This window comes from Opisthorchis viverrini (genome assembly GCF_000715545.1).
Source record: "Opisthorchis viverrini unplaced genomic scaffold opera_v5_180, whole genome shotgun sequence".
NCBI lineage: Eukaryota > Metazoa > Platyhelminthes > Trematoda > Opisthorchiida > Opisthorchiidae > Opisthorchis > Opisthorchis viverrini.
Window position 1 is genome coordinate 81,629 of NW_008751837.1, and position 15,167 is coordinate 96,795.

Genomic DNA, 15,167 nt, shown 5'->3' on the forward strand with positions numbered 1-15,167 from the left:
TATGGTGGTTGGTATTCGGTCACCGTAGTTGATGTGACGTCTCGGTCGCAGTGTATGTTTAAACTGGGTAGTTCCGTTTAATTTGAGGTCCATTAATGGCAAGGTCCTACTGCTGAGGAGAGTACTTTCAAGTCAATGTTGATCATTCTGCGAACAGAACGATAGCTACCCATTTCTTGAGTATGCCATAGTCCGAAAACCATAAAACTTTAACACCCCATTGCCAAGCAGACAGGTGCGTGGAGAAACAAATGAGATCAAATAAGATCATCATGAGAGCATGCTGTCATTTCGTCATCGGTTCGTATAGAAAGGATGTTGGGTCTCACACAGTGATGGCATGTTACTTCGAGGGGTGGTGTTCAGAAGCACCTATCTCGCTGTTTTCTTAAGGTCTATTCACATTTTTCATAAAGGAAACTACTCACAAGGCTGCTGAAAACTCTTCGACAGCCCACGACCGGTTTCGACCTTCTTAAGGCTCATCAGGTAGGCACAGTCCCCGAGTTTCCGTCAACCTTATGTTCCACTTGTACCTTGTTCTTGATTATGATGCTGATACAACCCTTCACCTTTTTTCACGCTCTGCCAGGCATTTCTTCTCAGGATTGTATCGCACTTAAACACGAAAATTTGTTACTTGTGCATACCTGCCAAGGGCGGCGACGACGTATCGATGTGAGTCAAAACAAAAGGAAACATAATGTGACCATGAAGTTAGTACGCTACCATCCACATGCATTTTATGATGGAAAAGCGTTGTCATGGACAACGATCAACTGGTAAAGGACATCAGTGTAAAAGTGCCCTGTGACCATGGACGAGGAAGGCCCCAGTAATAAGTGAAAAGAAAGAATATGGGGCAAGAAAGTCCCACGTTCCTAGAAAGAAACATGCAAGCTACATACGGCTGTCAAAATCATCTGGAATAAGACACCATAAACAGGCTAAGCAGTCTGCGACAACCTCACTCTCGACATAAGTCAAGCAAACAGCAATACACGCCGACTGGGAAATCCAGCTGCTCGCCGCTGCAGGAGAATTAAGCGAATCTCGACCAACCCGGTATTTTTGGAAAAAGTACACCCGGTTATTCCAAATGGGGAGACGCGGAGTTATACTAAGAGACGGTTACTAAAGACGGTTACCCGTTCGGAAGGATTACGTCACTTGTCGTGACGGAAATCCGCTGGAAGAATCCTTCAGGAGTTGAGGGGCACATGGCGAAGTCCTTAAGCCATCAATTATGACGGAATTGGATGTAGAGATAAGATAACGCTCGAACCAAGGAAGCAGTGTGATCAGAGGTATTGATACAAACGATCAGATGTTCAAAGCCCAGCGCAACTGGCAGACCGTTCGTTTTTTGCCAAAACAGCAAGCATACTATAAAAGGCTTTATACGTATAAGCCAAAATAACCTTGAAAATAGGTGAAACATTTAGTTTTAGGGTATCCAGTTTTTCAAAAAACTGATAAGGCTAGCTAGAGCACTCCAGCTGCATTGGCCCACAAATCTGAACAGAAAGAGACAGAGATCCGGACAAAAATCAGCCGGGAATCGACAACTATAATACCGGTGCTACCGTTCCCGATACAACAAATACCAAAGGTGCGCAACGTGTATTAGGGCCAAAAACATATACAGAAGATCGTTTATGAAGTGTATCCGGCGACAACAGTCCGGTAATTCCGACGCCTTCTAGCTGCGCCATTGGCAACCGGCAGGATTGGCTGCTGTATCCAGACTTTCGGCCAATCAGAGCTCACCTTGATGCTGGACAGGCAAGCGGCCCGACCATTTGGCCAATCACATAGCGGACAGACCCCTTGGACGCAGCAGCGCCCAAGTGCCAACGGTAAGGCGGCATCGGTGCGGAGTTCAGCCTAACAACAACCGAATGCGCACATTGACCAAGGTCTATTTCCCTCGTCCCATCTATCCCGAGTTTTGTGCACTTGTCGCTATTTTTTCCACATATTATCATAATATATAGCGCATCGTATGACCATTTGACAAATGTATTAGCCCCAAAAACCTGCTCAAAATACCTCTGGTCTATTGATAGGATCGAAAGACCGGGGGGGATCATCAAGAATTACGGCATGAAGGACTGGGAAGGTGTATTTTAAATCGAAGGGTTCCATAGAAATTTTCAAGTTCACTCAAAAAGATATCACGGTAAATCAGGCTGTTTTTCTGGTTCACTGTTGAACAGCTCGTCCAGAGACTCACATTCATGTGGCTTCAGAGATTCAGTAGCTTTCATTCTGATGGATCTGCAGAAGAACAGTAGCGTGGGGAGTAGGATGAGGAAAATAGATGGAGATCAATAAATTAATGATACAAAGACAATATTACTCATAAATGAGAGACACATCGGAGGGTTCGTAAAGGACCTCATTGGGAAGGCGAGGAGTGGGAGAAAAGCGAAACTGATTGGAGTTAGTCAGACGGCTAGTGAATAGAGCTAATCCACCATTGAGGAACAGAATGACGGATGAAACTGAAGCCAACTGGGGAAATAGTACTCTGCGGTTCGAAAATAATGCAGAGGAGGAACACTCCAGATAGCCTAGGCAAACCTGCTCACCTGGCTTCTTTAGACTTTCCGGCAAGCAACAACAGTTTGATAAACTCCTCATAGACAATCTTCTGCTTGGGATGGGCTACCAACTGCTCGCGGAACAAACCGATGGCTCGATCAGCATCGCCGAATTCAAACTCTAGTCGAGCGGAACTGGAAGAATATGAGACAAGTGAAGCATCTAAGCGGTAGTGTAAGGAAAAAACATGATCTTATCGCGTTGGAAAACCATTCATAAAATCTCAAAGACAGAGAGAATCAATTTGTACAGACAAAAGTGTAAAAAAGAAACCGCCAATGGGTATTACGAATAAAACTAAACCTAAAAGCGACATCAGAAGAGGTCGCACACATGGTTCTTTCGGACTAGCGCAAGCTTACAATAAAACTATCCTCATCCCCAACAAGAGGGGTTCGAAGGTCGTTTAAGTCAAATCCACTCTAACTTAGGAAAAAAAGGACACCGCACGCTGGGTGCAACAACTCAGTTACTCAGATAACACTTCGTAAAAATAACACCCATACATACACCCATACTGGGAGTTTCAGGTAACTGGGATACTATGAGACTGGGAAGTTCTGAATATAAGTGGTTCCGTGGGCCAGATAGTGCACACCAGTTAATCTTATACAGAACAGAAAGGTAGCAAATCGAAATTCAATAATATGGAAAATAATCGTTCAGCTGTAACACCCTTCCGGTACCTAGCTGCCATGCCACCCGCAGGAAGCACGAGGGCTGGGATACTGTCAGGTTGCCCAGGCCTAGACAGGGGAAGTCGAGTGGCAGAGGTGGGAATCGAACCACGGACCTTCCGGTCAGTAAATTCGCCCTCTAACCACTTGGGCCATCAAACTACACGTCACCTTCGTGCTTCACGAAAGCCATTCCAGATCGAATGGTGGATAGAGTAAAAACAGGCATACCGTTATTCCTACTACGGATTCTTACAGAGTACTGAACAGTTGGAAATGGATACGAAGCTGTATATCTTCATTTTTCCTTCGGTATATGAATTTTGCTAACAGCAACGTTTAGAGTAACGGGATAAAGAGGTCACGTCCCTAATATCTGAATCAAAAGTCCGTCTCACCAGACAGCGAGTGGTGGGGTTTTCTTGGAGATCCTGTCCAGAGTCAGTGAAAAAATAGTCTGACCGGCTTGGTTACATTGGAAGGGCTCGAGCCAAGGACGCAGGGAACAAAACATCTGTCTCATTTTTGATGCTACTGCACATAACGGAGCCACTTCCTGTATTTCGACCTAATCGGATGATTCATCAACCGTGGTGACCAACCACCAGGAGATCGGAGTGTGTGGTTTTAAGGGTGATCTTTTCCGCCCCATCCTCTACTAGAAACGCTGTTCCCATAAATGTGGAAACAATGGTGGCCTGGAGGAGTTACCTTACTGTCTTCACACTTCTATAGCAAAGGAAGACGTTTACTCGCACATCGGGGCTCCATTGGCCCAGTTCGATTTGACAGGTAAGTCTGGAGACGGATGCTAGCCAGGGATGTGTGCGGCTTGTAGCCACCCAGTCACCCATATACTTTACTGTTCAGCTCACAGTCACTCATTGGATCAGGAGACTTGTATTTTTTCACACTCGCAAACACGTCACATAAAGGTGACTCATCGGACATCGATTGTCTGCACCATCTAGTGAAACTACTCATGTGCTGACGCGACCACGTACAGGCAAACGGACCTACATATAGGGAAACCGAACACAGTCAAAACACAGACTCGTGCGCGCGCAGGGAGCAAGAAGTCAACCTCTCCACAAGTCCACGGACAATTATGGAACACGTGTAGCAGTCGTACTGCGGAGAAAACACGTTGCCGCCGTCCGGACTCTCACCAAGGAACTCTCACAGACGATAAGTTCCTTTTTTGACTAGCTCCCGTCTCGCACTGTATTTATTTTTAAACGCGTTGCAATCCACCACTGTCAACCATATTAAAAACTTTTATTAGTGCACATACCTTCTGATTTGTATTATGGCCATCAACAACAGTGCACTAATAGGCTTTCGTGCAGTTCGCGATCAGCCAGATGAACCCTAAGAAGTCATATCTGAATGTTCCGGACAGAGTAGACTCTCGCCGTTCAAACAATGGAGAGGGGAATTCAAGTTGTGCGCTGAGCATCAGCTGTTTCTGGTCATCGTGTTTTCGACACATAGGCTTGCATAAAGTAACCTTGCGTTCCCCAAGTGCAAACCGACAATGGATTCATTTGTGTCACGTGACTATCAACTACCGGTGGATAGGCACGAGTTAATAATGCTAAGCCTCAGGCGCAAGCACGTTGATTCTGATTACGCTATATTGCGAGCAAGCTTGGGGATTCCTTTTCCATCAGAACATCGCGAACTGATAATAGGACATCTCCGGACCGTTTCCAGCACCATCGATCTGAGTAAGGCCATATACCCTGTGAAGAACCAGCATAATACCGATAATAAGCGGTGTGGAAGGAGCTATGCTCGCGTTCAAAGCTGTTTGTTCGACTTTCAACAAACGATCCAATAACCGCTGGATAGCAACTAGCTCATCAATCCTGACTGATGGTAGGAGATTCACACGTGCACAAAGCAGGTGCGATTGTACGAGCAGATCCATCAAACATCACATAGTGAAGAGTTAGAGAAGGATCGAGAATTCCGGTGGGTAACGAAGGCTCAGGAGGTGCAGGCCTCCACTAACGAAAACAGCTGTGCCCTGTATCATCCAAACCATCAGTTAAAATGATAAACGGAAGAGGTATTTCATTAATTCATTCTCAAAAATCCCAATCTTAAAGGTGGCCTGAGCACTTTGAAGGATAATTTAGCTAGTTTCCTGGAGGAAACTCATACAGTCAATAGCCCGTCAGAAAGAATAGTGTAAAATATCCCCTTTAAAGCAAAAAAATGCACCAGGTCCGCACTGCTCGTACAGATCACTGATGAGCTGTCTGCTAAAATCCACTGACCCTATACAGAGTGAAGGAAACGTGACAACAGAGTGGAGAACCTCAATAACCATCCCACGAAGGACACGCCACAAACCCTACGACGTAAGCCTGGTGGCTGTGCCATCCAAACTGACCCCCGGCCTTATCTTTTGCAGAATGGCGAACTGATGATCTTCACGGATCCGAATTATTTGGCCAGTTGTGCTAACACCGAATACTCAAAATACTTTGAAATTACATACTACTGAATGAGAAATCTGGTATAAATTCATCCAGAGACATCGACTAGCCGTTTGCGCAAATCAGACTAAAAACTGTCGAAACCCCTCCTCCCTCGCCCAGAATAGCGCCAGGGAGTAATTAAAAACCTGACTCTTAGAAGTTAACGAGACGCTGAACTAATGTGTCAGATGTGCGGCACCAAGCAATGGAACAAAAACAGGACGACGCTGTGTTCGGACTTTGATGCTGATCGCGATTAATTGGCAGCGGCGATTGAGGATATTCTCGGAGCTGATCCACCCTTTTCCAGGATAAAGTCACTGTGTTGTGAGTAGTAAGAGGGTGTGAAGTTTGGCTAGACACAGGAGCAGATCCGTAGAAGCTAAGTGAAGAAAGTGAATAGCTCACGGCACTCTTCGACAGATTCCGGAACAGCGACAATGGCTTTAGCAACCGACCATAATCAGCTTCCTTCACGTGATTGTCGGGCAATACGGCGGTATCAGCGGAGCGAAAATTTTCCACATGAATTCTCAATTATCCAACAAACATGTGGCCCACAGTAAGCTGTCACCTAAGTTCACAACACGAATCGTTTCAGATAAGGTTGTGCCTTATTCTTTCCCACCTTCAGTAATACAACCTAGCTCCTAGGACGTTTGCGATCGACAGCCATTGTCCGATCTGACAATCTTAAATAAACTGAAGTAATATTGCCCCAAAGATTGGCATGCGTTTCACATCTACAAAGCTGCAGGAAGATTGGGTAAGATCACACCTGAAACTTATGCTTGCATATAAGCCTCTTGTGGTGGTAGCGTATTGTTTCCCATGGCTTTGCTGAAGACGACAGTGCCATGCGGATGAGGAAGACCAGAGTGCATTTTATCATTTATGGCACACAGTTGGCATCAGATTGTCCGACAACGATCAAATGTGCAATGCCGTAGTGCGCTCGATTTGGCTATAGGTTAGACACCCAGTCTATGCGAGCTGAGAGCGTTGAAGGACATTCAGTGTTTGACCATCGGTGTTGTCAAATCACCACCCAGATCTGGCGGGAACATTCGACCAGTGGTGTCGAAGTACACTACACGGTTTTCGGAGGAAGTAGCTCTCACACAACAGACTAAACGATCCAAACGTAAGATATACTTATTCGAAGGGCCATCTTGGCAGAACGAAGAAGAGGGTGCGAACGAGCCAGGAGAGCTGAGGCAGTGGTTCGGTAACAAAGTAGGCAGAGCATCAATAACAAACTAAGCTGTGTTGGTTGTGGCCCTCTCGATGCGTGGTAACCCAGAAGCGGAGTACACTCACGGCTAAAGATTGCGGCACATATGGCAGAACCACAAGCGCTGTGCCAACCAACTTTCCATGTTGGGCTTCCCACCACAGGCCCAATACTATCTGTGGATGTGTCAGTCGGTGATAGGATCTACTGTTCCCAATGCGTAGCCTTACATCATCGGCAACGAAAACTGTGGCAGCGACTGAACAACAGCGGCTGATGATGCTATTCGCGCGCAGCGAACGATACCACATACGGTTTAAGTTGAGTCACGTGGACATTCAGCTGAACGTCGTTCGTCCGGTGTCGATTTGAGGGAATAGGAGAGGAGGGTAAACGTCCTTCAGGATGCATGAAAGTGCTAGTCTAAACTTGGGATTAGGCGATGCAGTTGGACTGTACTGAGCTACCGAGCACATTACCTTGACGACTGCCATCCCGCTTGAGCCCGTTTCTGCGAACGAGTAACGGAAGCTGGAAGAAGGCATCATATTCAGAGCTAAGACCTAGTTGCCCGAAAATTGTCCAATGAAGCCAATACGGTAAGTGGTACGGCGAATTTTAAATTACTGCCGTTTTCATGCGTGAGGCACACAGTCATGTGAAACATAAACCCTTCATCTAAAGATTACATCTGAAAAATAACCGGAGTCCATCGACCGTTCCGGACAGAAAGTAGTACCAGGGGAGATATTAGCGATGAGAGTAGAATGATCCTGTCCAATAAAAAGAGGTTGATGAATTCTGTCCCATCAACATAAGCGTGGTGGTGAAATAAGAATGGCAAAGGAGAAAAAATACTGCTTACCACGTAAGGAAGCGTGGTAGGTGAACAGAACGCAGGATATTAACTGCATTCCGTTGAGCTTCCCGAGCAGCGGCAACACGACCTGCACGGAATCGGACTTTGACCAAAGACAGCCACCTGTCCACTTCTCCAGGAGAAGACTTGATGAGGCGGCGCGCAAGATCTTCAGCACGCTGAAGGCCAAGACACAAGAGAACGGAGTTGAAAAAAAAAACGGAAAGTCCCACCCAATGAAACGAAGTTGCGCAAGTGAAGATTTTGTGGTGGCGCAGTGCAGATGGCGTAAGACAAACAATGGGGCGATAGAACTTTTGAAACGGTTTTATAGTTGCGAAATAAACATTACTGTTACCAGAAAAGCACGACATTTGAAGCGACTTAGAGGTACATGAACCAGTTTCGTTCCCGAATCATGCAAAGTGGTCTCAACTAAAAGACTAAAAGATTTTTCTTTAAACGTGATGCCTAATGACAATGCCGACGATCAAACCCGAACGTCAATGGAGTGAACCATGTTGATAAGAAGTTATCCTTATATTACAAAGAATGTCAAAGGCCTCGGATGATATGGAGCGGCTTGGCAATTTGATGAGGGTTTTATCGGACTATTCTAGATCTCTTTTATGTAGGAATGCCAAATGATGCAGGGAAAGTTGTAGGGGGGAGCATGTCGAGGTTTTCTATCAGAGCTCATTTTTGGACGATAATGGTACTAATCAGTGAGGAAGGAGGCATCATGGCTGAGAAAATTAACCCAACATCATCTTAATAATGTCGGGTCTCACTTCAAACTGTCCAATATCAGCCAGAATATCGATGGCTCGTCGAGTAAATGACGATTGGTCCAGATTTACCAGACGAGAAAGAACCTGCGAGAGACGACTGGCCTGTTCACTTGTCTCCAAAACGGGATCCGATCCGGTCAGGGAAGTCATCTGCTCCTGTTGCTGGATGCAGCGCTCCAATTCCTTGGCTTCCATAACCAGATAGAAACTAAGTAGCCGGGCTTGTTGTGTGTCCTGCTCACCTGGTTCAAGACCAGCTGAACTGGTAATAGCACGAAGACCTCGTTCGGCTATGGCACGTGCCTCCGTCAGACAGTGGAGCTCGGACCCGGACAATACATGTTTCATGTAGGCTGTCCAGCACGTCGCGTTTGAAGGCGCATTGCGCACAGCTAGTTCATATTCTTCTGTGGTTGTGGGCCGCAAACTACCCTTGGGTAAACACTGCTCCTCGACCGTCAGTGCAGCTAGCATGGCTTTGCGTATTTCCTTCTCTCGCAGTCGCCATTCAGCTGCAGCTGAGTTTTCTGAAATAAATTAAAATACAGCTTACTTAGGTCTAACGGTGCACACACGAGTATCAGCTAAATTAAAATATAGGTGATATTCGGGGCTTCACAGCGCATGCAGCCTATCTACATTATTCTGGGACCCAGATGAAATTAAAAAGGTGACGTAGTAGGCCACACTAAAGGTCATCACAAACCGAGCTCATCTAACAAACAAACCATGGCTGACCGCGCTAAATGTCATTCAGCGTCAAACCGTAGATATGGAGTGATAAGGATGTCCCAGCAACCAATGGGAGGTGAACCGAATCAGGGTACCTCTTGAGTGCAGAATGTATCCGTGATTGTAGAACGTTGTTGGCTGCCTTATTTTGCTTTTGGTCCGGAGTGCAAACGCGTAACAAGTCCGAACATCAGATGTCGTTTATAAGGTATACGGTAATTCAGCCGTTCATCGGCCGCTTCTCCCATTTGGGTAACTCCGAAGAGTGAAATCCACTGAAAGGCACAATTTGACCCAACCCTGTAATACTTGTTGCCGATGCAGTGTGAACAACCTTCATTTTTTGCCCGACATCATACAAAGAAAAATAGGTTTAGCGCCTGAGCAAGAGGGAACACAAACAAACTCAGACGCCTTGAATAAACACACACGTACGAGACTTAAACTGGATGTGGAGTCGCAGTAGTTAGAGTTCATGGTACCCTTGGAGGGCGTTCCAAGACGGTTTGCGGATGGAGAACAAGTCTTTCGTTGGTGGTCACAAGACACGATAAGGAAAACAAAGTCCGGTGAAACACCGAAATTCTATGACGATGATACATGGGGACAAATGTGACTGCCACAGATAGGTCTCAGACCCTGATAAGCCTTGGAAAGCACATTCGACGGATGGGTTAGAATTCACAAAATATAGTCGCACCAACCCAGCTTGCACCTAGTGAAGACGCAACCGGTTGTATTGAGATAGATCCGGGAGTAGGTACCGCATAAACAGACTTAACATTCATGGGGTATCTGTTTACGGCCAAACGTAGGTGAAAACTGTCCGAAAATCTGATGCTGCAGAAATCGTCAGTGTTCAATTTATCCAAACAATGCCGAATCGATCGATACGAAATAACCTAAATAAGTTTCATTTTCGGTAAACCTCAGCAAGCGATGAGCAGGCTAACTTCTGACGGTTATCTGAACATTTTATGCTGTTTACCAAGCGTCTGAATAGGGTAAACTCCGCACAAAGATTGAATTTGGTTGGTTCTATCGGGATTCTGTTGTAGATCTCGTAGGAACAGTTTCCATAAGTCTAGTAGCAATAGTAAGGGCGAATTCTTTCCGAAGTCACCTGTATAATCCTCAACCACGCTAATGTCTTGTCTAAAATGGGCAAAGGGAAGGCTACACTGGAATCCACTACACTTTGTTGGCAGAGGATTGCAGGGTTTTAACGTTCACCCCATTCGGACAGCCGCTTTCTAACGGTTTCATCAGTGGTCGCTGTGGGGAGGTTCTGCAGGATATCGAAGAGAGCACCACGATTTTTTTCTCATAATGCATGAGACGAAATACATCTTTAATGGTAAACTAGTGAAAGATGGGTGGAAGAGGCACTGTAAAGGCCTCCGAAAACGAGTAACAAACAATAGCACGGTCAACAGAATCCAGTAGCTTCTAAAAGTTTGTGAGGAGTTATTCATATAATTCAGAAGGGTCCATACCGACCAAGATGCCTTCAAGAGTTTTGAAAGGCAAACCCGGTGACTGTTGAAGTCTGACAAACGTTTGGGTATTACTTCGAACAAGTAACCGGTTGTAGAGATAGTACAGACAAGATATGGTGTTCTGAATACACGAGAAGTGGAAAACAATGGGTGGAGAGCAAAATTCAAATTCGTTTAAGCCTAAACTCAAAGTAGGCTTTTGAAAATAGCACAAAACACAGACAGCCGTGGTCACTTTCATCTATTACGGACGGATAGACTTCCTTAAATGACGCTAGCGGAACCAAGTAAAAAGTGGAAACGGTCTGGGAAAGGCCATAGACAACTAACTCATTCGCACCGGAAGTTCTTGTTTCCCAACTTAGGCACTCCGAAACGTCTCAGATCAGGAATGAAGGAGTGACAGCGGTTGCCTAAATCTACACTAAATGACCCTTACGCAACAAACGTACTGTCCTCAAAAAAGAGGTGTCTGTTCCCGATTTCCCGACAAATAATAACACATGCGCCCAGGCATTCCTCTATTACTGCTGGACTCACACCCTAATGAAACCGGCTGCCGTTTTAAGTGCACAGTTCTCCTCTCCCTTCCAGTCAGTCCCAAAGTAATCGATAAACGGCACTAAGGTATCTAAAACTTCCACACAACCTGCAGATGGACAGGAGTTGGGTGAAATTTGAAAGCCATAGAAAAATATATGCAGGACCAACCCCACAATCACGGTTTCTCCCCTCTGCAACGATCAACTATCAGAATAGATCACTTTTACTCAATTCTTTAAGGTGTACTTCACAAGTACTATCTTTTGGCCGTCCTCCTGTGGTAGTTTCTTTAGAGGGGGCGACTTCATAATCAATGAATTCCAGAAAGCTAAGGATGATTGACAGGATGTTGTGCATTAGTTGATCACACAAATGGTCGGCCGAGAGTAGTATCAAAACGAGGCACCATTCCGATGGCAGTTTTTTTCCAGACTTTGGGCCCGACAGGTTATAGTGTGGAGCAGAATTCAGAAAATAAAGTGCGGTCTATTTTCAAAGCGGCCCACGGTTGGAAATCATTCCTGACTGCGATTAACCAAGTTCAGATTTGGGTAATCGGGAATTATCGCAGCCACAACTATCCCACTTCGTTTGGAATGTGTAGCAGCTAAGACCCAAAATGGTGCCTACTAACAAGGACCGCTCTCCTTTCTGTGCTACTTTGACTACCAACATGATCAAGACAATTGTATGGTGCTCCTGTACTGTACGCAATAAGATCCAAAATTGAAATTAATTTCGAGTTCAGATATAGCAAAAATTGCTCGAACCTGGGGCTCATTCAAAGTTGTTTGTTATTCTTCTGTAAAATATGCAACATAGAGGTCGCCTTGATAGTCAGTTGTGAAGATATACAATAAAATTACCTCTGTTTGGCAGACAGAGTGTGCTCAGAACAAACAGATAGCCCACTAACGGTTGGGATACTGCCAGGTTACCCAAGACTAGACAGGGGGAATCGAGAGACAGAGGTCGTATTCGAACCACGGACCTTCCGGTCAGTAAATTCGCGCTCTAACTACTTGGACCATCTCACCTCCACAGCGAAAAGGGTCAGATTCCGGGGAGTGTACCCATCTCATGGGTCCCAAACTGAATTAAACCGACAGTAACTCAAAACCGGAACTTGAATATATCCTTACCAATTACAGAACGGGTAATGACTAAACGGTGTTTATTTTGAAAACGTGTTTTCGCAAAAATAAACCGGACATAAGACTTTACCTCCTAAATGTGACGACATAAGCCACACTTCACTCCTACCTTTTACGGCATTCTCTTTAGATTTTGGCTTTTGACCTTCGGAAGAGACCGGTTTTGTAGAGTTTGCGACTTTCTCGGATGATTCGAAGTCAAGTGGAAGGATAAAATCCGCATACTTCCGAAGTACGATCGGATCACCAATGTCCCAATTGTTGACAACGGCTTCGGTACGAAGGTCCTCGGCTTCTTTCGGTTTCTTCGCTGGCTGGGTCTGCTTGTCGTCGTATTCTGCGCGAGGACGCTTCATTCCAGGCGAATCAGATTCAGACACCGATCGTTTTGAAGATCGAGCCCTTTTAGGCGATCCAATCACCAGTGATTGTGCAGGTAAGTGGCGCTTGGATCCCGGTTTTTCCGACTGGGACGAATAACTAGGTTCGGGAGACTTTGAACTGTCGTAAATCGTCAGTTCCACTGGTTTTAAGGATTCTTTGAATGCATCTGTGTGCTTCTGTAGTTTATTTCTTTTCTCGTTGATTATCTGGAGCAGTTCCTGCGTGGCTGAGGCTAACAGATATGAATAGTCATCTGAAGTAGTTGCTTCTTCCAATGGTTCACTAAGTACCAACTCTCCAACTAGCTGATTTTCGATCATCCTTGAGAATATACATTTGGAAAGGAAAAGGTACGTACAGAGATGCGGTGTCAGTGGGGTGTATTGGGTAAGAGGCAACACCTGAAAGCAACACACTGGGAGTCATAACAACAAGCCGAATTGCTACTTTTCGATAGCAGAATCAGTTGTAAAAACATGGAAATTCCGCCACAGAGTTTAACCTAGGGTAGCCAGTGTGAAGCAGTGACACCGGCCACCAAACTATGACCACAAGTCAGCATTTTAGGGAGACATCAGTTATTCTTAAGTAATCCCCTCTCAGAGTGTTTTCACAAGAAACTTGTTATTTAGTTCAAAAGTCTCGATGGGTTTATTGAAACATTTTAATCAATATTCCATCCTGCATGCGAAGTCAATCTACGCTAAGAAGCAGGGCGCAACTATTTCATCCTTGTTGGGAAGTACTGGCAAACGTGCATCTCACCAGCCTCCAGGTGGACCGGAACACACGACCTCCAGGCTAATAGTTTGAGCATTTAATAGCTCGTTCAGCTGTAGCTCCCTTTCGTTGCCTGACTGCCATACCACACGAAGGAAGCACGAGGGCTGAGATACTATCAGGTCGCCAAAGCCTTGACAGGGGAAGTCGAGAGGCAGAGGTCGGGTTCGTACCACAGACCTTCCGGTCAGTAAATTCGCGCTCTACCCACTTGGTCCATTTCGCTCCATTTAATAGCTCAGTTATGAGTAGTTGATCAGTACTGTACTCACTGGAACCTAGCCAGCATATACATCACAAGAGGGCTCATAGGATAACAACAGAAAGAAACTTCAACTTGAAACAGACATCGAATCACTTCTGGTATGGAAAGCTGGAAGGCAGAATCGAATAACAGACGTGGCATGTGGCGAAGTGCGTGGGGCTTCGATTGAAGAACAAATTAGGTACCAAAGTAGCCGGCAAAGACCAAAGACTTACGAATGATTGTAGATCAATCGGTTGATAAAAAATGGAGCTCTCCAGTAAGATTTGATCACGATAACTAAAAGACGTACCTGAGTGGTCGCACACAAAGGTGGTCACCAACACGAAAACGGACTTCAGCAAGGCGAAGACGCTCCTGCAGTTCGGGTGAAAACGGTATCAGCATGTCATCTCTATGGGTTAGGCTACAGGTGCGACAAAAAAGCGGAAAAGGGATCAGTACGGACAGTCCAATGTAAACCTAGCACGGTGCGGCTCAGGGATACGAAAACATCAGAAATGGGCTACACGATGTAGGCATAAATCCGGGTGTCACTATCTCCCATGACACCGCTTAACCGGTTGAATAGATTGGAGCTCATCATGGCCGGACGGCTGATGGGCATATTGGGCCGTACTGGAAAGGCGGCACACGCCAGTTTATTCAATTCTTAGTGGTCCCACAAAGGGTCTTCCGCCATTCCGACGACTTGTTCCGTGAAAATTGAAAATCCATATCACTCTGCTGCCTTGCAGTTGGACTGTTGACACCCTGTCCTCTTATTCAAGTTTCAAAGTCCTATAAGTTTTGCCAACAAAAGCGAATTCACACGACCGAAAATCGTATCGTGTTCGGAGGCCAGTCGTCCCTAATAACCGAACATCACATCATTTGGACGGATGTGTCACGTGCAAGATACGGACCAAACGAAGGCATACCCTGATTGGTCAGAATACCAGCCAAGCACCTGTGACTCGACGCTTCTCGCCCCCTCACGAAGATTCTGGCACGACCTTGTGGAACACTCTGTGACTACCCTATAAAAACAGTTGTAATAATTTTCCTTTGTCTCTATAAAGGGCTGTCTAGAGCTACCGTGCCTTTTGATATACCATAGTGGGCGGAGCAGGAAGCCAAGGGACCGATACAGAGTTGCACGATCGTCCATCAA

General features: G+C 45.6%; 1 protein-coding gene across 1 annotated transcript in view; it reads right to left on the reverse strand.

The window, feature by feature from the left end:
* Positions 1–2,115: 2,115 nt before the first annotated feature.
* T265_07673 (hypothetical protein) overlaps positions 2,116–15,167 on the reverse strand; it is a gene marked incomplete at both ends in the record, with an annotated part of 42,462 nt that continues 29,410 nt past the window's right edge. The window contains 6 exons of the mRNA XM_009173252.1: positions 2,116–2,280; positions 2,595–2,741; positions 7,873–8,045; positions 8,658–9,184; positions 12,695–13,290; positions 14,307–14,371. Coding sequence (XP_009171516.1) covers positions 2,178–2,280; positions 2,595–2,741; positions 7,873–8,045; positions 8,658–9,184; positions 12,695–13,290; positions 14,307–14,371 — 1,611 coding nt within the window. The remainder of the gene's footprint in view (positions 2,281–2,594; positions 2,742–7,872; positions 8,046–8,657; positions 9,185–12,694; positions 13,291–14,306; positions 14,372–15,167) is intronic.